The 24,851-nt window shown below is 37.3% G+C and overlaps 1 protein-coding gene across 2 annotated transcripts in view; it reads right to left on the bottom strand.

Moving 5' to 3' along the window:
- LOC122800842 (probable GPI-anchored adhesin-like protein PGA55) overlaps positions 1-24,851 on the bottom strand; it is an 813,969-nt gene that overhangs the window by 154,054 nt on the left and 635,064 nt on the right. For both annotated transcript variants that reach the window (XM_044070155.1, XM_044070156.1), the window contains one exon: positions 10,837-10,880. In XM_044070155.1, the coding sequence (XP_043926090.1) occupies positions 10,837-10,880 (44 nt within the window). The remainder of the gene's footprint in view (positions 1-10,836; positions 10,881-24,851) is intronic.

The following is a 24,851-nucleotide window of genomic DNA, read 5'->3' as shown; positions in this document are numbered from 1 at the left end:
TAACAGCTCAGGAGCCTGACGTTCCCTGGGAAAGAACAGCTCATATAAAATGCTGGGGTGTCTGTCAAACAGTTGTGACTGTGCCACTACTAAGCCAGTTAATGGGATGTTGTCCATATCCATCTGTTACCTGTGAATACGAGTATGACACATGTTGGTCTTGTAAAGCTAAGAAACCTATATAGGGCATGTGCATAGTAAAGTACTGTTACAGACATGTATGCTGAACTGCATGTGATATATTGAATTAATAACATTCAGTTGTACAGTGTTCTGCCGGACAATAAGCACATTTGTGACTGATATTTGTAGTCATATACACATATACCTGTGTTATGTTAGCCAAACCACTGGCACGTCTGTGAGCAATGACATTGCAACATTATAGCCTACTTATGACTGTTGGACATCTTCCAGGTTATCAAAGCCTACTGTGGAATTAACTTACTAACGTATGATGCAGCAATATTAATACAGTATCAATATTGATGTCCCTTTTGTCACCCATTTATGTGTGCCATTGTCCAGACGTACTGCTGTAGCAGGTTTTGAAGTATGATTGAGCAGCAAGACTATAAATACAGTGTGCCATACTAACATAGAACAGAAATGTATACCAGGTATCCCCTGAGCACATGTATGCATGCGTATGTTCAGCTGGAAGGCACAAAACTAATCACATCAGTTTCAAGCAGTTAGGTACATAGATTGTGCATGTTGTGTGTAATATCAGTGTCAGTGCATACAACAGACATAAATGTGTACAGCTACTGGTTGATGCATTTCCCTGACACTGATATAAGTACTAGAGTAGGTATGATTATCACTTAGTAATCGGAGAAGTGTCCAACAATGTTATGACCCTCTGTCCATGCCTACCACTACCAGCTATATCAACACCTATATACAGTGGATATCTCAAGTGTACAAACCCTTGTTGGAATGCCACATTTGTGTGCTGTATAACAATCAGACCACAGAAGATCATTTCATAATGTTTCTCATCTTGAATGTGACCCCTAATCTGTACAATTCCATTGAAAAGACATCAAAGGTGTTTCTAGGAAGGTGAGCAACTATTGCCAAGTGAAGATGTGCCATGATGTTTGAGTCCAAACCCAGACGAATGAATGCTGTAACCATCTCAAGAGGTGCATACACAACATATCAGTTTAAGGGTGTGCACACTAATTCAACTGGCTTATTGTACTAATTATTATTTCCATATGTTTTCACAGACCAGATTGTTATGTTTTCAAATAAAATTTATAGGTTATAGGTCACACTAAAAGTGGGAATTGTTTTGAAATAAGTTATTGTGGTGTCATGTTCCAATTGCACAAATAGAAACTCAATGCTTTGCAAGTATGGTGTGCTCGGCCAAACCAATGACTGTACAAACATCAACGGCCAGCAATCGCAATACCAAAACACTGAAATCTGAAGTGAACAATTCAATTTTTATTCTGTATTCATATTCAAACCGGTTTCAGCTACCCAGCCTTCATCAGTGAATAAAGTTCTTCCCCCAATAGGTATAGTGACTATTTATACACAATCCCAAACCCAATTCCCTTGCATGCTTGTATTCATACCATACATACAACTATCAGAATATACTACTCCATTCAGTAATTGATAGGAAGGGTGACTTACCTTGTTGCTGGGCCAGTATTGAGGATGGTGCTGGAGGGCTGACTATGTTGGATGCACATAGTACACTACCTATTCATGGTAAAGCACAGGTAGTGTCATGTTTGGCATCCCTGTTACTGTATGTGTGAGTCGGAGAGGGGTATCAGTCCCTGGCTCCCTACAGTGTCAGTGTGTGTGCTAAGCATGGCCTCTTTGCCAAGACCTGGACATACTGTGCATGCCTCTTTCTGCCTACAGGGACAGGCTCAGGAAGTTCCTCCTCCAAGTCCCTCTATTCCTGCGCTGGTCTTGGCAATGCTGGGGGGCTAAGTGGCCCTGCCCCTTGCTGTTCTTGCTGCAGCTGTTTCTGCAGGATCATATTGTGTAGCATGGCACATACTATGAACATTTGTTTACATGTAGCTGGAGAGTACTGCAAGACTCCACTGGCTATGTCAAGGCAGCGGAACCATGATGTGAGCATCCCAAATACACACACTATAATGATCCTGGTTTGTTCGTGTGCCTCATTATGGTGTTCTTGTTCAGGTGTGTGTGCATTTCTGATGGGTGTCATCAGCCACGGCTCCAGTGCATAGCCAGCATCCCCCACTAGATGGCCATATGGGATGTCCCCCCAGCAAACCCCTGATACAGCTGTGAGTAATGCCAGATGTGGGAGTCAAGATAGTTTCCAGGGCTGCCAGCATATACATTCATGATAATGCCCTGGGCATTGCACATGACCTGGCAGTTGATAGAGGGGAAGCCCTTGTGGTTTATGTAGACCCTACCCCAGTCACTGGGCGGTACTTTTATGTGGAAGTGAATGCAGTCTATAGCACCAACTACCTCAGGGTATTCAGCTATATGGGGGAAGTTTATCTTATATCTGGTCAATATATATATCTTATATATATCTGGTCAATGCCTCACGAGTGTTGGGGAAATATATGTGCTCATTGACATGTGGTGTCATTGCATCTAGGAACTGGTGGAGTACCCTGGATGCTGATGCCTGTGAGACTCCCATGATATCCCCAGTTGGTCTTTGAATGGTACCTGTGGCTAGTATTTTTAAGCCTACACATACCTTGGTATCAAATGGGATGGGTTCCCTCTCTGTTGGTTCTGTGTGTTGAGGTGTGGACAGCACAGCTGGAAGATTTGGTGTAGAATGTCCCTGTCCACCCTATAGCACTCCACTATCTCCAGCTCATGTAAGCCCTGGTAGAATACCCTGGGTCCGTACACTCTTCTCCTCCTCCTCCTCACTGTGGGTTGGTTGTCAGAATTCTCCTCCTCACCACCCTCAGTCATTAGCACATATTGATGGAGTAAAGCAGCATCAGCCTCTAACATTTTTAGTTAGTTTTGCCAGTTAAAAATCCCCCATCTGTGTACACCGGTGGTGTAGAGTTTGTGGAAAAAAAAACAGTCTGTAGGGTGTTTGCATAGTTTATAGTTGTGTACTGGGCTGCTGCATGTGTAATTGGCTGATTCTGATACATTCCACCTGCAAGCTATGCTAGTTCTCCTTGATTGCCTTCCTACTGCTGTTTCCCCTTCCCAGTTCCTCCCTATTTAAGCCCTGAGGTGCATTGCGCATACCCAGTGCTGAAATGTGAAAAGTGCTGCCATTTCCTCATTTTTTTTTTTTATGTTTAAAACCCAGTCCATGGTGTGCAAACTCATTTAGGCTATGTACACACTGCTTAGGCACATCTGACACGCTCTCTTCCTTAGCTGTGCTTAGATAAGGGCAAACACATGCCATAGAGCTCCAATGAGCTTACAGCAAGCATGAAACACCCCCTAATGAAGTCACACAAAAACACCACCATAAAAGCTACATTCCCCTCGCACACACACAGATCACGCTAACCACACACACTGACACACACCAAAGCCCCTAACCTTAAACATAAATACTTACCTGAACTTCCAGCTATCTCTTCACACAGCGCAACACCAGAAGCACTACTTGAAAATCTCCGTACTTCGGGATTTTGAAATTCCTGCTTCTGGGGTTTCGTACTTTTGAGCTTTCGGCTTTATAATCTTGGGATTCTGAAATTCAGTATTTCAGAATTTTGGGATTATAAAGTGTTCCCATATATACACATACACACACACACACACACACACACACACACACACATATATATATATATATATATATATATATATACACACACACATATATATATATATATATATATATACACACACACACACACACACACACACACATATATATATATATATATATATATATATATATATATATATATATATATATATGTATATGTATATATATATATATATATATATATATATATATATATATATATATATATATATATATATATGGGGGTACTTTCCTACAACGAAAATTCACTTTTTTGAAATGGGAAAGTACATTCCCACTTAAGCGAAAGTGCACTTTAACGAAAGTGCAGTTTTGCTTAAGCTCACTAGACCGAACTTAAAGCACCATAATGGAGAACATTGAAAAACGGACTATGTCCTCCACTGTGGTGCGATAGTTATGGACCTTAGGGTTAGGACGCAGGTCAAGGTAAGGGGATAGCCCTACTAACTATCCCCTTACCCTAACCCGTGCCCTAACCCTAAGGTCCGTGACTATCACACCACAGTGGAGGACATAGCCAGATTTGGAATGTCTTCTACTGTGGTGCGATTTTCACAGACCTTAGGGTTAGGGCACAGGTCAAGGTAAGGGGATAGCCCTACTAACTATCCCCTTACCCTAACCCCTGCCCTAACCCTAAGGTCTGTGACTGCTAGCCCATTTGGTCTAACAGGTTTGCGAGAGTGCACTTTCGTGAAAGTACACTTTTGTGTTAGTGTGGGTGTGCTTTTAAAGTTTGAAGTAGTGAACTTTCGTTCTTTTATATATATATATATATATATATATATATATATATATATATATATATGGGTCTACTTTCATTCACTGAAAACTCATTTCACTGAATTTCAATTCACCCTCAAAAGATTGCTGAAAGCTCAAATCACTGAAAACTCATTTCACTGAATCACATTTCACTGAATGTAAGTACTGTTGGGCAAATAAAATGTATATGCCCTTTTCCCCACTATAGTGAAATCCTGGAGTTAACATATATAGTTAGGGGGTTATTGGGGGGCATAGCCCCCCACCTACTTAGCTTTTATATTTATGAACCTCATTTCACTACAAGCTAACAATATAAAACCAAAAGTAGGAGGGGGGAGCTACACCCCCACCCCCCCAACTATATATACTAACTCCAGAATTGCACTACAGTGAGGAAAAGGGCATATATGTTTTATTTGCCCAACAGTACTTACATTCAGTGAAATCTGATTCAGTGAAATGAGTTTTCATTGATTTGGGCTTTTAGAGATATGGTGTGAGTGGCTTGAAATTCAGTGAAATGAGTTTTCAGTGAATGTAAGTAGTCCCACATATATATATGTAGGCCTTTTTCCAGTCTCTGATGTAATCATGCTTTCTTTTTCTTCTTTTGATATCATTTGTATAATTTATTGTAATCTTCTTGTACTATGTGTATATTTCCAGAATCATATGCATACAATGTGTATTATGTCTTATGGAGCTTTTATCCCTGGCCTTAGCTAAAAATGGGATTTATGCCCAGTCAGACTTTTATGAGGTAATCAAATGTCAAATAAGTAAAATAAAAAAGTATTCCCTTATACACATAAACACTTCCCAGATCAGTAGTCTTAAGTCTGCATAAGCACTCCTCGAACATTCTGTTTTACTTCAACAAAGATTTATAAAAAAATTGTTTTAAAAATAAGAAATTGAATGCTGTATAGCATGATGTGTGAATTTATTTATTTATTTATTTTTGCATTTCTTTTGTTCTCCCCCCTTTTTTTCTCTGTTTTTCTTATTTCAGTTATGCATTCTATTCTCCTTTTTATTTTATTTCAATCCCATTTCTGTTGATTTTTTTTAAATACAGAATCCTCAGGAGTAAACTAGGTGCACACCTCTCAGGTTAGGGAATGTTGACCCCCCTGCCTGTCTAGGGATTACTTTGCAGGATCAAGACAGTGGCACCAGTGCACCCTGGCATTTGGCAGCCAAACAAGTCTCACTAAATGGGGCTTTGTGACTTAACTTATGATATACTGGAGCAGATCATGGACAGATAGATTCACCCAATCAAGGCCTCCCTTCAGTGGGTTCAAAACACACTGTTCCGGTTGGCTTTGCCACCATGCCAGCACAGGCCCCTACATCTCCTCAACATCAGGGTTCTTCACTGCAATACCATCTGTCAGTAAAAACACACAACTGCTATGCTAAGCACAAGTCCAACCATATCATCAAGTCTGCTGATGATACCACAGTCATGGTACTCATCACAAAGTAGGATGAAAGGGCATACAGAGAGGAGGTGGCATCTCTGTTCAGTTGGTGCGAGGGGAACAACCTTTACCTGAATGTAAGCAAGAACAAAGAGATTATCATCGACTTCAGGAAAAGGAAAACAAACCACCCAGTGCTCAGGATCAATGATGAGAATGTGGAGAGGGTTAAGAGTAAGAACGTCCCGGGTGTACACATATCAGAGGATCTCTCATGGTTGGGAAAAAAACAGTCAACTGGTCAAGAAAATGCACCAACACCTCCCCTTTTTAAGAAGGCTGAAAAAGACTAAGCTTCCTCCACATATTCTCTCCACCTTCTATATAGGTGCAATAGAGAGCGTCCTCACCTGCAACTTTACAGTGTGGTTTGCAAGCTGCACAGTTACAGAAAGAAATGTGCTACAAAGAGTGGTGAGGGTTGCAGAGAAGGTAACAGATTCTAGTCTTCCATCAATACAAGATCATTATTCTACAATAAGCATCTGAAAAGCTACCAAAAATAATGCAGGACAACAAGCATCCTGTGCATGGACTGTTTACGCATCTGGCATTGGGCAGGAGATATTGCAGCATCCACTGCAGCACTACAATATTTAATAATAGTTTCTACCCTTCAGTGATTAGACTTCTGAACTCAGCACTAGTACTAGGGGTCTGAACACATAATAAGTCAAATTTTGTTTGTGCAATATATACTTATATTATTTCAAAGTAAATGCAATATTTATTTATTACATCCATAGTCTGTATTATTTAGCCCACTCAAGTGCAATATTAGACAAATAACATAGGCATTCTTCAATCTGTAGTGTGTTTTGCATTACTATAAATAGGGAAATTAATTTAACTCAGAAGAGGGTATTCTTTTTGTATATGAGTATTAGTAAATATCTCTGCTCTTTCTTGCGTGTATTGGGAGTAGTATTGTATTTGTTAGTTATGTTTATTTCTCTACTTGTATGCATTGTTTCACTTTCCTTTGTAATCTCAAAAATTGAGCTGATGCACAAAATTTTGTTTAGCCTACACACGTGTAGTTCTAAATGGCAATAAAGTGTACTTTGACTTTGTTGCCAGTCAGTGCGGATTTAAGTTACTAAATAATGGCATATATTTGAGTTTCAGACTTATTTTCTTCAGGAAATTCATACTAACATGAATCCTTTTTAAGAAAGTTTGTAATTTTATAAGAGCGGTAATAAAAATCTGTTCCAGAGGTATGAGAACCTCTTTACTGTCCCTCTCACTCTCTCTCTCTCGCACACCTGTGTTTCAGAAAATGTATGCTAACATAAATCCTAACAATCAAGTAAAATATGTTTCTACTTTGAGCCTTTGCCCCCCCATTTATTTTGGCTTATCCAAATATCTTGAGCTAATTGTCAACAGAGCATACCTTTCATTTGCCCAGATTTTTGCAGACTGTCCAAATTTTTGGCTCTTATGTTTGAGCCCATCCTCATAAACTTTGTAGTTGTCTGGCAAATCACTGGGGATTGAAGTCATTAAATAAACAGACATTTGAGTTTCAGACTTCATATCCTTAAGATAATACATGCTAATGGAAACCCTGTTGTTTTAGGAACTTTGTACATTTATAAAAACAATTTTAAAATCTGTCCTTATTTTTGGTTGTTTACCCCATGTTATTTGTGGTTCTGTCCAGATTTCTTGTGCCGAGAGGTTGAGATGTATGGTCATGAGGTACGCAAGCTTCGTAATTGATGCTGCTGCTGCTGCCAGGCCTTGATCTCACTCATCATTCACACACACACACACACACACACACACACACACACACACACACACACACACACACACACACACACACACACACACCGTGTGTTCTGCATTCACTCACACAGGGAGAGAAACATGCACACACACACACACACACACACACACACACACACACACACACACACACACACACACACACTTGTTTTAGTTTAATTTATTTGACACTCAATAGCAAAAGCGCTGTTTAGTGAGAGTAAAATAATGACTTGATTGATCTCAGTTTCACTCACATGCATGCATACACTTACACACACAGACATACACTAATTTTTTTAATTTTTTTTTTACATTTTACACTCACTAAACAGCAAAAGTGCTGCTTAGCAAGCGTAAATAATGACAGCCATTAGTGTTTTTCAGTCCAAGCTCCACAACAGCTTGATATGCTGCCATGAAATGGTGGACTCATTTTTCAGTGGGCATTACCTGTAGATTAACACCCTGCTGGAGAACGTTTATTCTTCAATCAGAGTGTGATCTACAGATGCCCATTCTCTATAGACATTTAAATCTTTAATAGAATGACTGTATTTGTTTGTGATGAATAAAGAATGTGACTGGTGTTAGTGTATTGATTCATACATACAGGTTAATGAGTTTATACTAAGGTTGCAGCTTAGCTTAGCCACAGTACATACTAGACAGAAGATCATTCAGATAGAAATTTGTAGGTAACCATGTAACTTTTCATGGTGCTGAAGTTACAAAGGGAGGTACTTTGTTTATTGAGCAGAAGGAATTTATTCCAAAGCAGTGGAATGTGCTGTGCAAGAAAGCTATCATGCCAGCAGGTGTTTTTTTATCTTACAATGTGGAGGTTTAAGTCCTTGAAAGAGGTGAGTGTTAGGCTATTTGTTATTTGAAAATACAGATAGTCAAGTAAGTACAGGGATTTTAATATGCCTGGGTAACAAGTAATTTAAACTTGTGATCTTTTTTTTAATTTGGGAATCTTTGGGACCATTCAAGTTGTACAAGGTACTGAGATAATTATATTTTAATGTTTTTCTCCGGGTCTATATTATATGAATGAAAATTCACATAAGTGAACGCTCAATGAGCGAAAATCCTGGATATCGAAAACAATATTGTGGGGGAGCTGCACCCCCCCCCCTCTACAACCCTTGGTAAATATATATTACAACTCCGAGATCACACTACAGTGAGGAAAGGGCAAAAACTCCAATCTTCACTGTAATGCGATCCCACAACACCCACCTCGATATCTGGGATTTTTGCTCATTAGAGTGTTCGCTTATATGAACTTTCATCAAACTTTCCTTCAAATATGTTTTTCATCCCACTCATTTGATTTTTTAAAATCTATAAATTTTATACATTCTGTACGTGCATAATTCAGTTACTGAACTTAATTTCCAACATAATTACAAAATGAGATTTCCCCTAGTGTTGTCTGCATTTCTGAATTATTCTATCCAATACTTGCTGAATTTGTGTTTCAGTCTTATCATATATTCTCAATATAGTATTTTTAACTTTTGTGAGGTATATTGCTTGTAATGTATTAAGGGTGTTTTCCACACAGATCATCCATTTTAAATTGAATTAAGTTCAGTTGGTCATTTCTCACCAATAATATCAAAAAATAAAATAACTGTAAATATAAAAATAAAATATATTGCTCTTCCACCATGATTACCGAATGGCTGATTCATATTATGATCACAAGCGTCAAGCATTTGAATTTTACTTCAGTCTGAAAATATGAATTCAAAATGAAATTGAATTTCTATGAAACTGAAATGTTATGTTCAGAAGAGAAGCATTACATAACATAATAATTCTGACACTGAGGTCGCAGCACCTGAGAGAACTGGAAATTTGTCATGCACTGACAGAAATGGAGTTCACCTTTCCTTAAAGTAATGATTATAGTACTGCCCATCTCTTTTAAGATATATTATCATTTATTCAGACTTTGCTTATAAATCAATTAACTAGCTTCCTAGAGGCCAGGTCCATTTGATGTTACATGAAACATAGTAACAAATCTATCATTTTCTTCGCCCCCACCACTTTCTTGTAATCATAATACTGTCAATACTCATTCATCAGTGACACAGGAGTCTCCCAGAAAAGACATGTTGAGTCACCAAAGGCATTCATTGCAATATCAATACTTCTGAATTAAATTATGACATTTCAACCAAGTATACTCAGTCACTAAAAGAAATCCAAGTAAATGATTTCTCACTGATCTATGATCATTTGTACTAATGCTATAATGATGTCCCATTTACAAATGAGAGCTTACAGTATTAACCAAAAACACAATAATATGCCCATCAAATGATGCCTGAGGAAGCGTTCTAGGGTGAAAGCTTTAACTCGCTAATTTATTTGGCTTTTATTGTTTTAATAATGTTTGTTATCCCCCTACTGATGTGGTTCCAGTGGCTCTTATGATTTATTTTATTTTAAATGAATAAAACAAGTGAACTAATAATCATACACCATTATCAACAGTTTCATATTAATTTAACATATTCCCATTATTATTTATTACTTTTAAAAGTCTGACGTTTCCATGACTAATTTTCTGCCTAAGTCAAGTAATCTTAAATGTCAAACTTACTGATGTAAGCTCAGGCTCCTTTGTGTGTTTTGTATACAAATGAAGCCTTTATGCATTTTCTATGTGAATCACAGTAATGGACCAACCTTAAACAAGTAATTGGTCTCCCTGTTTCTTTTCAAGTAAAGTATATCTTTAGGTAGTTACGCTTTGTTTTAAATAGACGTATTTATCAACATGCCTGCACATTTATGTAGCCAGCATGAATAACATCTGTTGACTGAATCTTCATATCAGTGTAGTGCTTCTCTTCATGGATTACTTCTACTGTCACTCGAAACCTGGGACTTTGAATTCTACACTCAAATTTTGCCTCAGAACATATGCATGTTTCAAAAGATGTTACTTCTTCACAAATGATTAACATGCTGTTATCATAACTTATTACTTACATGGCTTTTCGACTGATATGGAGTCATCACTTGGAGCAGGCTCACTAAATAATAGCAGAAACAAAAATATATATATATATATATTATTATATGAAACCATAGTTTGAAACAGACATAAATGTTGACTCATGGTAATATACAGAAAAATTGACAAAGACTGTTGCAAAGAATAGATATTCTTTTCATATTCATACTATACATTTCTTTGGTGGACACTATAAATAGATCAATCTGTTTCTAATGGATACAGGTAACCTGTAAAGGCTTCATCTCTCAGGTCCATGCTTGCACTTATTGGGATACATGACTAGGCTTAAAAGGGCCCTTGTAGCCGTTAGCCTAGTAAACACCTATGAACCTATCTGCTCAATAGCATTTACACTGTGTTAGCTAGCATGCAGACACATGCAGCCTTACCCTCCTTATGGTAACCAAGTTTTTTGTACCAGTATAATACAGCCCTTAATTATTTTTTCTGATTCCCATTATATGTACATCATCTAACAGTGTTGTGATGTTGTTCATAAAACAATACACAAATACTTAATGAAGTGCACCATACTTTCCACATCAACTAAGAACCATGACTGTTTGCTGCAAAGATCTTTCTACACTACAATTTCTTGCTATGACAGGCAGGCTTCAACTCATAGTTGCAGCTCATGCTTAATTTATGATACATAACGTTAAAAGCAATAATGTCTAACAGGGTGTGTGTTATTGTGTCAATAATGCACACCCATGAATGTCTTGAATCCCAGCTCTATGCTTCTGGAAGGGTATTATTTCTACAATTGTTATTATTGTGCTTAGGGAATGGATTATCTCTTAAATTGTCTAAAATTTATTTTTTAATTATTATATATTTTTTAATTTTTTAAGTAAAATAATTCCTTCACCTAATGTTTCAAATTTGATGTATTATATGTAGTTGCTGTTTGACAAAGTATTTTACATCAAAACCATATAAAATGTCAATCTTTAATATTTACAAAAGCAAATATATACCCCACCACACATATACATGCACACACATTCAGAAGCATACACAAACTGAGAAATCCACAGACATATACACAGAAACACACAAGCATTCAAAAATATAAATATACCAAATCACATATACATAAAGATAGAAACAAATGTACACATTGCACTTAACATCAAGTTTTTTTGAGAAAACATATTCTAATATGTCTCCTTGAGAACAAATGAATGAAAAACAATGAATGAAAGGAATAGTGGCTCTTCACCCACATCCAAAAAAAAAACAGCAAAGTATAGGAACCTACAATCCCTTTAATGACCCTAATTGTGCTGTTTGGTTACCCTGATACATCAATATAGATTACATTCAGTCAATTATGCCAGAAATTCATTAATCTTATTTAAAAAAAAAAAAAAAGAAAACATTACTAATGGATTCCATGATGTAGTTAGCAATCTCATTCTCATGCATGCAAGCACATGGATACACACACAGGCAAAACTACTACTTTTTATTTTCTTTTCTTTTACAATCACTAAACAACAAAGACAATATACCGATCGCCTATTCTCTGTCATTTAATACCATAATGTCCAAGCAGTAGACATTCAACTTTCAGTGCACCCAATCTGTCTATTTTTCAGTTTCCATTGACGACTGAGGCTGGAAGCTACTAACGAGCTCATACTATGCCCTGAGTTTGATTCTCTGTTTACATTTGCATAACTGGCAATGCTGAACAACTCATTTAACCAGACCATGCTTGTAGGTCATCCCTGAAAAGTATCACTTGGGCTTAGGAACATAGAGCCAATGTGGTGACTGTTGTTATCTGAAAGTGCCAGGTTTTCCAGGGTGCCTTCTATGCAGATTTTGTATGGTACCCCTCCATGCCCCATGGGTTTTTGATAGCTGCCTAAGTTTCACCCCATATCGTAAAATCATACTGTAGGTGAACTGGCAATCCTTTTAATGGGATTTGGGGATGTACATGCCATGTGTAAGAGACTGATTGATTTTGTATGTGTGTCTGTGTATGTGTGAGACTGTGCTTGTGTGCCTGTGTTTGTTTATTTGCATCATCTCTGTTTATCTGCATTGTTTTTAGGTGTGCCCTTTTCAGGATTAGTTTCTGTTGTCTTGAGCCCAGTAAGTGCCAGGATAAGCATTGACTCTCCATGTGATGATGAACCTGATTAATCAAGTAAATAGAAAATAAACAAGTGAATCAGGAATGAATGAATGAATTCAAGAAAACATCCTTTTTATGTTGCAGGCTATTAGACACTACTGTGCACTGGTTTAATAGCTGATAGAAAGGAAATCTGCTGAAATGCAAATCACTAAAACCAGTTCTCTTATAGTCATTTCCTTGCAAGAAGCAAAATTCAGGATTTCTTTTTTGTTTCATCCCAACAAATACACTTCTTGATGAAGAAACTCCTGGTATGCTGTTTCTTTCACAGATATCTTTCACTAACCTATATCTGTCAATCAGAAAAAAAGCAAACCTAGGAAGTGACTCACTTTGTAGAGACCTCTATTTCTGTGCAAGCAATAATCATGGAGAAAAAATTCTGCACTGTAAATTGTTGTTAGGATAGGATCTTTCTCTAATAAAGCATCTAAGACTTTTTCAACAATGTCTAAGATGAGTAATTTTAAGGGGGACCACTAATCTCTCATGTTAATATAATGAAAATGTAATTTAGACAGATGTTCATCATAAGGATCATAGTGGCAGAAATTTACAATAGGACAAGTATATAGCTGGATGTAGACATCACTCAGATCATTTTGCTCTTCAAATATTCTTAGACCATGTGTCTGGAATATTACACAGCAGCTGCAATAACAGCTCAGCTGTACGGAAAAAATCAGTCGAGCACCCAGCTCTCTTCTTACTTTCTGCACAAATGAACTGACAGATAAGAGTATGACTAGTTTTTTACTCATTTTTTCAAATGAAGATTTAAGAACCATTCAACGAAAGTATCATATGCTATTATTTTTGAGGTTTTCTGGTGATACTTGAAATTTTAAAATTAGACTACATTGTGTGAATTGTTTCATGGTATTTGCTGATAAACTTTACATCAAGTACTCTTGGGGTTGCCAAATGTAACCAGATTACCATGCAACTGTTTGTTTTGCCAAGGGGATAAGTAAGATGCTAGTAACCAACTGCAGTACAACATTCAACAAAAACTTTGTTGATGAAAATTATCAATTTACAGGCCTTCCTACAACATAGAAAGCTTTTATCCGTATCTTCTTCTCTCCCCATCTCTGCCCCTTCTGTTCCTATAGAATGCTAAGGGGCATAAAGTTAAGAATTGTTTTTTTTGTCCATTTGCACATCCTCAGCTGACCATCAATTGTTCAGCCTCACTTCTAATCACTCATCCCTCTGGTGAAGCACCTTGATGAAGAGAATGGGGTATTAGGGAGAGCAGGTTGTAGGCCGGTGTCCTGTCTACAGAGGTTAAAAATAGTGAAAATGCTTTTATTATCCAATTCAGACTAGAAAAGAGTAAAATAAAATAAAAAAAAAATCAAATGCTCCATTTCAACAACTGCTTTAGGGTGACAAATGTTACTCAGCACACTTTTATGACATTTGACTTGTGTTTCATTCAAGAACGAGCTCACCATAACTAACAAAAATGGATCTACTTAACGTTTGAAGAGTAACTGCAGACGGCCTCTAAGTATAAGAGCCCTTACATAAAAACAGTAGGGCACTCAGATCGCGTTTGTCTACCATTACGTACTGTGAGGAGAATGTAAAGTATTTATGGTTTGGGCTCCTGTACCATTTTTCAGGGCTTTAAAGGTCAAATTCTGCATGTCAATATATTATTTACATTGCATTGTCAGATTATTTATGATTTTGATAAACATAACTGTTCTGTTTAGAAAGTGTAAAATAAAAAAGTAAATAAAATGAAGCAGCAGTTACAAGGACTAGCTATTTTACATTCCATTCAGTAAGCTTAGCTTAAAAAGCTTAAAATAGTGAAGGTGGAAAAAACAAATAAAGCAAAAAATGAATGCAGGTGTGTGTGTGTGTGTGTGTGTGTGTGTGTGTGTGTGTGTGTGTGTGTGTGTGTGTGTGTGTGTGTGTGTGTATGTGTGCGTGTGTGTGTCTGTGTGATTCTATGTCTATGCGTGAGAGTCTCCTTGTGCCCCTATAAAATCACTCTACCCATCCTTACTAATGCATCCTAAGTCTAACCCCTTTGCTGCCCCTGTTCCTAACCCCATCCCTACTACACCTTACCTCAGAATAACATGGCCACTATTCAGACAAAGCACATCTAAATTTAGTGTCAGGGAGTTTTTAAAGGATCACTAAAGAAAAATTCTTGTTTTTCTTTTGTGTTTGCAATTTTTTTTTCAGTAAGGTGATTGTTCAGTATACTGGCATCAATGAATTGTTTTTTGATACTTTGCATATCTAACAGCTGACAGACTGGGTCTATATCAGATAATCAAAATTTTAAAGTCCAAACATCATATGGTCGAGACCATATGTTCGAACTCTTAAAAGTTCAAAAATAAAATTAAAAAAACCCTGAAAAAACCTACCTGAAAGCTTAAGCGAGAAGTAAGCACCCCCCCGCCACCTCCCACTCTTTAAATATACCAACTTCGAGATCGGACTACAACGTAGACAATGGAAAAAACTTTTAAAAGTTCAATCATATGATGTCAACCATATGACGTTTGAATTCTTAAAAGTTTGACAACGTGAAAGGTACCTTGACAGACCCATATATGTTTGCACTTCAATTTGATGACAGTTCATTTTGACAAAATGTGAATTCCTGTGTTATCTTACAGAATGTTCATTTTACAGACAGACTGGGTTTTCAACAGATTTAAGTAAGTATGTGCTAGATGTGGCATCATGTGTATGAGTGTTTGTGGGTTAGGATTATGGTCATACCTCTCAACATCTTAGTGCAAATTTCCAGGACAAAGCCTTGCAAAATGAGGGGGCAAAAGCCCAAAAATAAGGACACATTTTAAATGTTGCTGTTATAAACTTAGAAAGCTGCTAGAATAACAGGATTTGTGTTAGCAATGCATTTTCTGAAGGATATGAAGTCTGAAATGCAAATGCATGTCATTATTTAGTGAGTTTAATCCTCAGCTTATTCAAGTGTTTTGCCAGAAAACCACAGATTTTTTGAGGAACAGGACAAAAATATGAGGCAAAAGTCTGGGCATTCTGTGAAAATCTGGACAGCTAAGAAGTATGGTTACAGTAAAGGAAGAGTTTACTGTTGTGCATTTGTGTTACGTATATATATATATATCTGTGGGTCTAGTAGTGTTGTTAGGTAAAGGGCTTATCAGAATGCAAGTTGTAGAATTGGGGTTGGGACTAAGACACATGAGTAAGGTGGAGCATGTGGGTATGGGGGGGTAGATGAAGGTGATGGCCTTAAACATTGATTCCTACATGGAAAGAAGGCTAGCCAACCTTGTTTAAGGATCAAACCCACATCATCCATTGGTTGACACCTCCTTAGATATAGAGAGCATGTCCAGCGGTGCCACTCAGGGATCTGTACTGGATCACCTCCAGCTTGGCATATGTTCTTTGGACCTCATAACTGATAACATTGATCTTTGGTTAACAACCTCTGCTTAGATACATATACCCACCAAAGAGAAGTAACTATAGTGAATTCCTAGTGCTTAGAATAAAAGCTTAAATTAAATGCTAAGAAATACAGCATCATTTCCTTCAAGAAGAAAAAACACTCTGTATCTCACTGCAGTGAAATCATACCATTACCATGCCTTGAAAATATCTTATTACCATTAAGAATTAGTGACAGAGATCTGGATACTTGGGTTGAAAGCGCCCTTTCCTTTGACTATTACATGGTAACTGTAGTTGGAAAATCCTTCTTTAAATCACAACTATTTGTTAAAGGCATCTCTTGTAAAAAAAACCAAGGAAGTCATTGCTCCCCTACATTCTGCACTAGTCAAATATATTGTGCAATATAACGTACCCTTCAGCATGCATCTGGTCAGGAACATTGAAAAGCATTGGAAAAGTGCAGATCTCTGATCTCACAAACCTTAGCTACAATGTGAAAATGGAGTCTTTGTCCTTGTTTTCAGTGTTGCACAAGCTCTTGAGGGGAGACCTCTGCCTGCATGCCCTTAGGGATCTAATTCTTCTCAACATTGTTTTCCCCCACAAATCGAACTGTGTAGCCAGTAAAAGAACCAGAGATCTCAGCCTGCATCAAGGAATAATTAAACTAATTAGAGAGGTAGATTCATTATCCACTGCCTCATCTTACTCTGGATTAGACTCCCCTGCATGTCAAGCAATGTGATTCCTTGTCATCCTTCAAACGCAGGTTGGAAAGCTGGATGGGTGTTTTTAAATTTCCCCAGGACTTATACGCATGGCCTGTGCTCAAACTTGGTTTGTATTTCTTATGACCTTATGCTATATCCACATAAATGTGTGTATTATATATCTACATCTATATCTACATATATATATATTTATATATATATATATATATATATATATATATATATATATATATAGAGAGAGAGAGAGAGAGAGAGATATCTTTATGTATATTTATATCTAAAGACATACATATATATCTTTATGTATATTTATATCTATGTATAAAATATGTATCTATATATACATTTGTTTATTTATTTCACATTTGTTAACTGGGTTAGTCCAACTGAGTTTGCAAACAAACCCATTTTCAGTGGATATCCAAGGGGAAAAGCCCCAGCAAACATAAGTAAAGATAAAGTGACAATATAAAAATATTAAATAACAATCACAATACAAAATAGTTGTAAAAAGAAAAGGTTATTAGCTATGTGCATGACATTGATAGTAAGCAACCCATTTTCAGTAGAAATCCAAGGGGTAAGAGCCCCAGCAAACATAAGCAAAGATAAACATACAAGACAAAAACAATTTAAAATAATAGTACAAATACAAAATTAATTATAAAGAGAAAAACAAAAGATAAAAATTATGAACATTAAGGGTTGCACTGATAGTAGTGGTTTAAAATTTACTACATACGAGAGTATAAACAAAAAGATAATAGTTGTTCAAAAGAAGCAATAGTGTAGGAAACTGCGACAATGAATATCAAATAAACACTATTCGGTGTCTGAAGGAAGACACGCACTCAATAAGCTATAATACGACCTGTTTTGATAGGCAATAACACTCCAACAAAACGAACAGATCAAAATGACGAACGGATCAAGCGCTTTCATCCACCCAGTATGTGAACTTCATCAGAATCAATAATACAATTACCAAAGGCTAATTTATACTTTTTTGGCGCCACAACAGAAAAAACATTTAAGAGGATTTAAAAAGATACAACCTACATGTTACCAAAGTGTTACATTATACATATTCAGATCCAATGCACTAAAAATCCCATTAGTGCATTAATAATAAAAAGTCTAATAGATTGTAAACCTGCCCTTTCAACTGATCCATAATTAATCATTTTCATAAAAATATAAAAGAATGTAAAATAATATGAAAATAGATACACATACAATAATTGTATAAAATATGGGTATATATGTAAATGTATAAAATTAGTGATCTATGGAAATAATTTTATGTTCATAAGCTATACATAAAATTAGATTAAAATGTCGATTGTGCGCTTATAAAAGGCCTCAAGATGACCTAAAATAGTTGTTACACATATCTACAGCAGTTGCTAGATATATACTGTTAATATTTCTATGTCCAAAGACTGCATTGATATGATTTATGATATTATATATCCTGTAATTATTCTTCCTGTACCTACCAATTATTTCTATTGTAATGATGTAAAAAAACTATGCCCTTTCCTTTAATATACAGTCACATAATAAAGATATGTATAATATATATGTGTGTTAACATATGCATGTCTACCCCTTATTGTAACTTTTGTAAGATAGGTTTGATAGTAATATAATCATTTAATCCCGGTGTAGTGGATGCATCAGTTAGAATCTGCCATCTCACTTCTTTCTCAGCCAAATGTACTTTTATATTTCCTCCTCTACTGTTCATTTTTATTTGTTCTAAGATGGCAAATTTAAATCTGTGACTATTGTCTATAGCCTCTATATGTCGAGAGAGTGCGTTCATACTGTCTTTTTTCCTGATAGCATATAGATGGTCATAAATTCATCTCTTGAACATTCGTTCAGTTTTCCCAATGTAAAAACTGGTACAAACTGAACATTTGGCCATATATATAATATTTTAGTATTGCAATTACCTCTCCTAAAGGTGATTCTGGTCCTATTGATATTCTCTAAGATGATCCCTTCTTCTTCTAGTTTAACTTGACAATATCTACAACATCCAAATTTTCTTGTACCCTTATGCTGTGTACTCATGCATTCTACACTATTGTTCCTCTCAAAGATAGACTTCATATTAGTTCCTATTTTGCATACAAAAATGGGTGCATCCCCTACTATTTCTTGTAATACACTATCTACTGTAAGTATATTCCAATGTCGATTTAGAATTTGTTTTATTTGTGTGACCTGGGGGGTATATTCCAATATACATGTTCGTTTGTATTCAATAGCGCATTCATTCTTTACAATACTGTTTGTAAGGGGTTTACCCAAAACTGGAGAAAATTTTTTTCCCCATTCCCCTGTCACATAAGTTTTTATCTCATTCATTAACTTAGTCAGATATCCCCTGGTACTAAACAGACTACATATGAAGTCTATTTCATCTAACATATCTTTATAAATGGAAGTCATTCTGGCTGCATGAATGCACTGTCCCTTAAATATACTCTTCTTAGTTTTAAATGAGTGATTACTTGCATACTCCAAATAATTGTTAGAAAAAGTATTTTTCCTATAAATGCGGGATTTAAAACCATCTTTATTAATAGAAACAAATTTATCAAGATATGCAATGCCCTCACCGCTATAATTATATGTAAATTTCAAATAGTGGCCAGTACTATTCAAATAGTTGATGAATTCCTCTATTTTAGTTTCAGGTCCATCCCATAGTATAACAATGTCATCCAGGAATCTAGTGTAATGTCTTATAAACCTAAAATATTCACTCTTAAACAATTGCTCAGTCTCCCAATCCAACATGACCAAATTTGCATATATGGGGGCACATGCTGCCCCCATAGCCACTCCCTGGGTCTGCTTATAATATTCACCTTCAAAATATATATAATTGTACTCAAGGATTATTGACATAAGTTCCATAATTAAATTGATGTGGTCCCAATCCAATTGTGAATACTGTCTAATACTGTTATAGAAACTGTCTAATCCCTCTTCCTTTGGGATGCATGAAAATAAATCAATAACATCTACTGTAATAAATATAATTCCTTTTTTCCATAGTTGTGATGTTAAATTCCCCCCAAAAATCCAAGCATCTTTAATCAAATGTGGTATTTTGTCATAAATGTGTTTTAGCCATGTATCAATGGCTACTCCCAAAGGAAATGTTTTTTACTGAATACCAAAAATTATTGGCCAATATGGTGGGTATGAAGGTTTTTGTGTACCTTCGGAACTCCTACCATGGTGGTCAATGTGGGGTATTCCACAGTCAAAAATTTGTATATGTCAAAATTAATTCTTCCATCCAATAAAAATTCCTCAAGAAACATGTCAATTCTTCTGTACCCTATGTTAATTTCATTCATAGTTACAGACAAATATCTACCAGGCTCCACTAATATTTCATACATCTTGTTATTATATTCATTTTGGTCATATAGTACAACTCCTCCCCCTTTGTCCAGCTTCATAATTCTTACTGATTTATCATTGATTAGCTGTTGAATTAATGAAAATTCTTCCATAGCTAAATTACTTTTCACCCTATTAGAGTTAATTTCATTCTTTAATAAATACATTTCTTTAGTAACTAATTTCTCATACATAGCTACGTTGGGGTGGGTGGGTGGTATATATGTACTTTTTTCTTTAATTTTGTTTTCTCATCCACATTGAACTTATTGTTAAAGTGAATAGCTAAATTTATCTTCCTAAGATATTTCTTAATTTCAGTAATACAATCCACTACCTGAAATTTTCTTCTAGGGACAAATTTCATTCCCTTTGAAAAAACTGTAAAAAATCATCACTTATCTCCATTCCTGTGTAGTTAAAAATATTGAATTCATTCTTACTAACTACTATATCTTTGTTGTCAGCTGTATTGACAATGGGGCTACTGTTCACTTCTAGTGAAATATTATTAAAAAGCTGCTCACCATAATTCTCTGTTAGTAATATTCCCTGCATTCCTGATTGTGAAAGTGCCTCTGTCCACTTCCCTGTCTGTTTTTTCTCCATTTCCATTTCCTTTGCCAATTTGTCCCTACGCTTTGATTCCTCCCCCCATAAAAATTTCCATTCTCACTGTTGGAACGATAATTTCCATTGTAGTTCTCAGGACCTAATCTATCACTCATTTCTATACTATTCCATGTTCCCTTTTTCCAAGGGTATGCTGTATTATAGGTTCATAGGTTGGTATTAGGCTATCGGCCCTAGGGCCTATACAAGCCTAGCCATAACAATTCCCTGGCTATTTCATCCCACACTATTTACTTCCCTGGACCCCTGTCTAGCAGGGCAACTGACATGATCCCTGGGGTGAATTTCCTTTCTCCCATCCAATCATCAAGGTTCCTTTTGAAGAGGGCCAGAGAGGCACTCTGCTTGACATGAATGGGCAATCTATTCCAGAGTCTGGGGAGTCTCTGGGTCAGGAAACTCTCCCTCCAGCATGTTTTGCTTATTGTGATGACAAGGTTTAGATCCCTGGAACGTGTGGCTCTGAGGGATTGGGATTTCTTTAAGTGTAGCATGTCCAACAGCTCTGGGTTTGACATGGCCTTGTATGTTAAGCAGAGATCGCCTCTGAGTAGACGATATGCAACAGAGTATAGCTGGAGTTTTTTAAGGTGGTAAGCATAGGGCATCTGCTTTAGGCCTGTGATTCCTTTAGTGAGGTATTTCTGTGGCCTTTCCAGTTGTTGCAGATGTCTTGAGAGGTACATGCCAAACGGGGCATTGTATTCTATAATGGGTCTAATGAGGGATGAGTACAGTGGGACAATGACTTCCTTTTTTCTGAATTTCTGAATGAAAAGCCCTTAGTGATGAGGTGTGCCACATAGAAGGATTTCCTGAGTGATGTGGCGATGTGGTTATCGAAGGTGAGACCACTGTCCACCTGAGTCCCTAAGTCTCTTATCACACTTTCATTGTTTAGTGTATTGCCACCTATATGGTAATTCACGGATACATGTTTTTTCCCAAAGGGGATAACTATACATTTCTTGGCATTGAGCTTGAGCCCATGGCTCTGGCACCAAGCATCTGTTTCTGTAAGGCCCTTTTGTAGAGTATCCACATCATTTGGGGATTCAATAATGGCTCCCAGTTTGCATTCATCTGTGAACTTTGTTAGCCAGAGTCCCTTAGTGTTGGTCTGTACTTCAGAGAAGTAGATGCCAAACAAGAGCAGTCCCAGGACTGAACCCTGAGGTACTCCACTTGTCACTTGTCTGGAGCTGGGTTTGGAGTCGGCTACTTTACAGTGTGGGTTCTATCAGTAAGCCAGTTAGCAACCCATTGGGTGACGTAGGGATTAATGCCCAGCTTAGTAAGTTTATCTATGATTCCAGAGTGGGGGATGGTGTCAAAGGCCTTGATAAGGTCTAGATAGTCTGTGTGGACCACCTTACCCTTGTCCATGGCTCTGGAGACTGATTTGAAGAAGTCAATCAGATTCAGGAGACAAGATTGGCCCTTCACAAACCCAAACTGGGTGGGGCCCAGTGTTTGAAGGTTGCCAATGTCTTTGTGTATAAGTTCCATGATAATACGCTCCATGGCCTTGCAGATAAGGCTTGTCAGACTGATGGGATGGTAGTTTCCGGAATCCAAGGTGGATCCCCCCTTGTGGAGTGGGATAACTGTAGCTGTGCGCCACTCAGTGGGCACGAAACCTGAGGTGAGGCTATGATTAAACATGAAATTTAGGTGAGGTGCCAGTTCATATTGTAGTTCATGCAGTACACAGCCCGGGATGTCATCTGGTCCCATGGATGCTATACTCCTAGCTTTGGAGGGTGCGTTTTTTACTTGTGTGGCCATTATTACCAGAATCTGCCAATCTTCCGGTATTGAGATGGGTCATTTAGGGGTTGAGATGGGGGTGAAGTTGGCACTGAATCGATCTGCCAGGATATTGGCAATATCTTTGGGATCAGTATATTTAATGCCATTCTGTTTTAGCTCAGAGCAGATCTGAGCATTGCCATTTAGATTCTTGACATAGTTATAGAATGCTTTGTGGTTGTCTTTGGAATCTTTGGCAATTTTGTTTTCGTAACTAGCTTTGGAGGATTTTATGAGGGATCTCAGTTTCTTACTGAGGCTTGTAAGGGAGTTTTTTGCATCCTGGGATTTTCCTCTTTTCTGCAACAGTTTCTTCCTTTTGTTGTAAAGTTTGTTTATGGCAGGGGACCACCAGATTGGCTTCCTTTTTTTGGATGAGAGCACCTTGGTTCTATTTGGGATGGCACGATTCATGCATGAGTGAATGTGCTCGTACAGTGCCTTATTGTAGGATTCAGCAGTTGATCTTTCATTTCCGGTCTGCATGGGTGTCATGAAGTTTGTCACTTCTGACTTGAGTAGTATGAAGTTAGCTTTGGAGAAGTTTTTTATGGAGGTTTCCTTACTGGGGAGTGGGGGTGGGATGTGGATGTTAAGGGTGATTAGCTTATGGTCAGACCTGACTAATGAGGGGGTGACCATAGGTGTGGAGCATCGATTTCCCATGTTGGTAATGACCAGGTCTAGTATATTGGACCCCCTGGTGGGGCTATGGATTAGTTGATCCAGGGCGTTGGAATTTATGAATTCCAAGAACCGTTGGGCAAAGGTGTTGGTACAGGAGTAGTTTTCTCAGTTAATGGCAGGGTAGTTAAAATCACTCAGTATTAGGGTGTCTGCTTCTATCTTAATATTTTCCAGTATGTTTAGAAAGGTATAGTGAGAATCTTGGGGTATGGTGGGGGATCTTTAGCAAGCTGCAATTTGGATTGCAGTATTACCTAGTGTTAGTTGCACCTGGAGAATTTCAGATGCATTGTGTTGGGCAACTAGCCTGGTGGTGTGAATATCCTTGGTGAATATTGACACTCCTCCACCTTTAGTGTTTCGGTCCTGGTTTGGTGGCCGAAAAGTGTGGTAAGAAGTGTAGCCTGGTATTGCAGGGGTGCTCTCTGGAGCCTTGAACCATGTCTCAGTTACTGCATAGATATCGATGTTCTCCATTTTTAGGAGTGCCCCGAGAGAGTGCATTTTGAGGTTTAGACTTCTAGCACTGAGTAGCATTACCTTCAGATTTTGCATGCTTGTACCTGTTACAGTGATGGTTTTGTCCTTTGAACTTTGCCTAAAAAAGGCACTATAGGGGATGCAAGAGCCTTAGCCAGTAACCTGAATCCCATGGGTGACAAGTGCAGACCATCTCTGGCAAAGCATCATGGTCTATCAATCATGTCGTCCCAGGCAGACAGATACTGGATCCCCTTTGAATGACACCAGAAGCTTATATTGTGGTAACATTCTGGGCAAAGGCAGGATGCTACTCAGGCCTAGGGTCATACCTGCCTGGGCCACATGATCCGAGAGCTCTTCCATGTCTCTTTTCATGTAGTCCAGGGAGGTACATCTCAAGTCATTTACTCCAACATGGACAATAACAGAGTCATATTTGTACTTGTTGTGGAGTGACTTGAGTGCATGAGTTATAAACAATTCACGGAGGCAGTTATTGTTTCTATAGTCTATCATATCCCTCTCTATCTTCTTGTGTGTCTTTTGTACTATGCTATGTGCTTTTCGGTTTGCCTCCATGAATTTTTTATAATATAAACTCTCCCATTGTTCAAACAATAAATCATCAACT

The sequence above is a fragment of the Protopterus annectens genome, chromosome 4.part1 (genome assembly GCF_019279795.1).
Source record: "Protopterus annectens isolate FY-2018-M chromosome 4.part1, PAN1.0, whole genome shotgun sequence".
Classification (NCBI taxonomy): domain Eukaryota; kingdom Metazoa; phylum Chordata; order Ceratodontiformes; family Protopteridae; genus Protopterus; species Protopterus annectens.
Note: the sequence above shows the minus strand (reverse complement) of the source record. Positions and strands in the feature narration are given on the sequence as shown.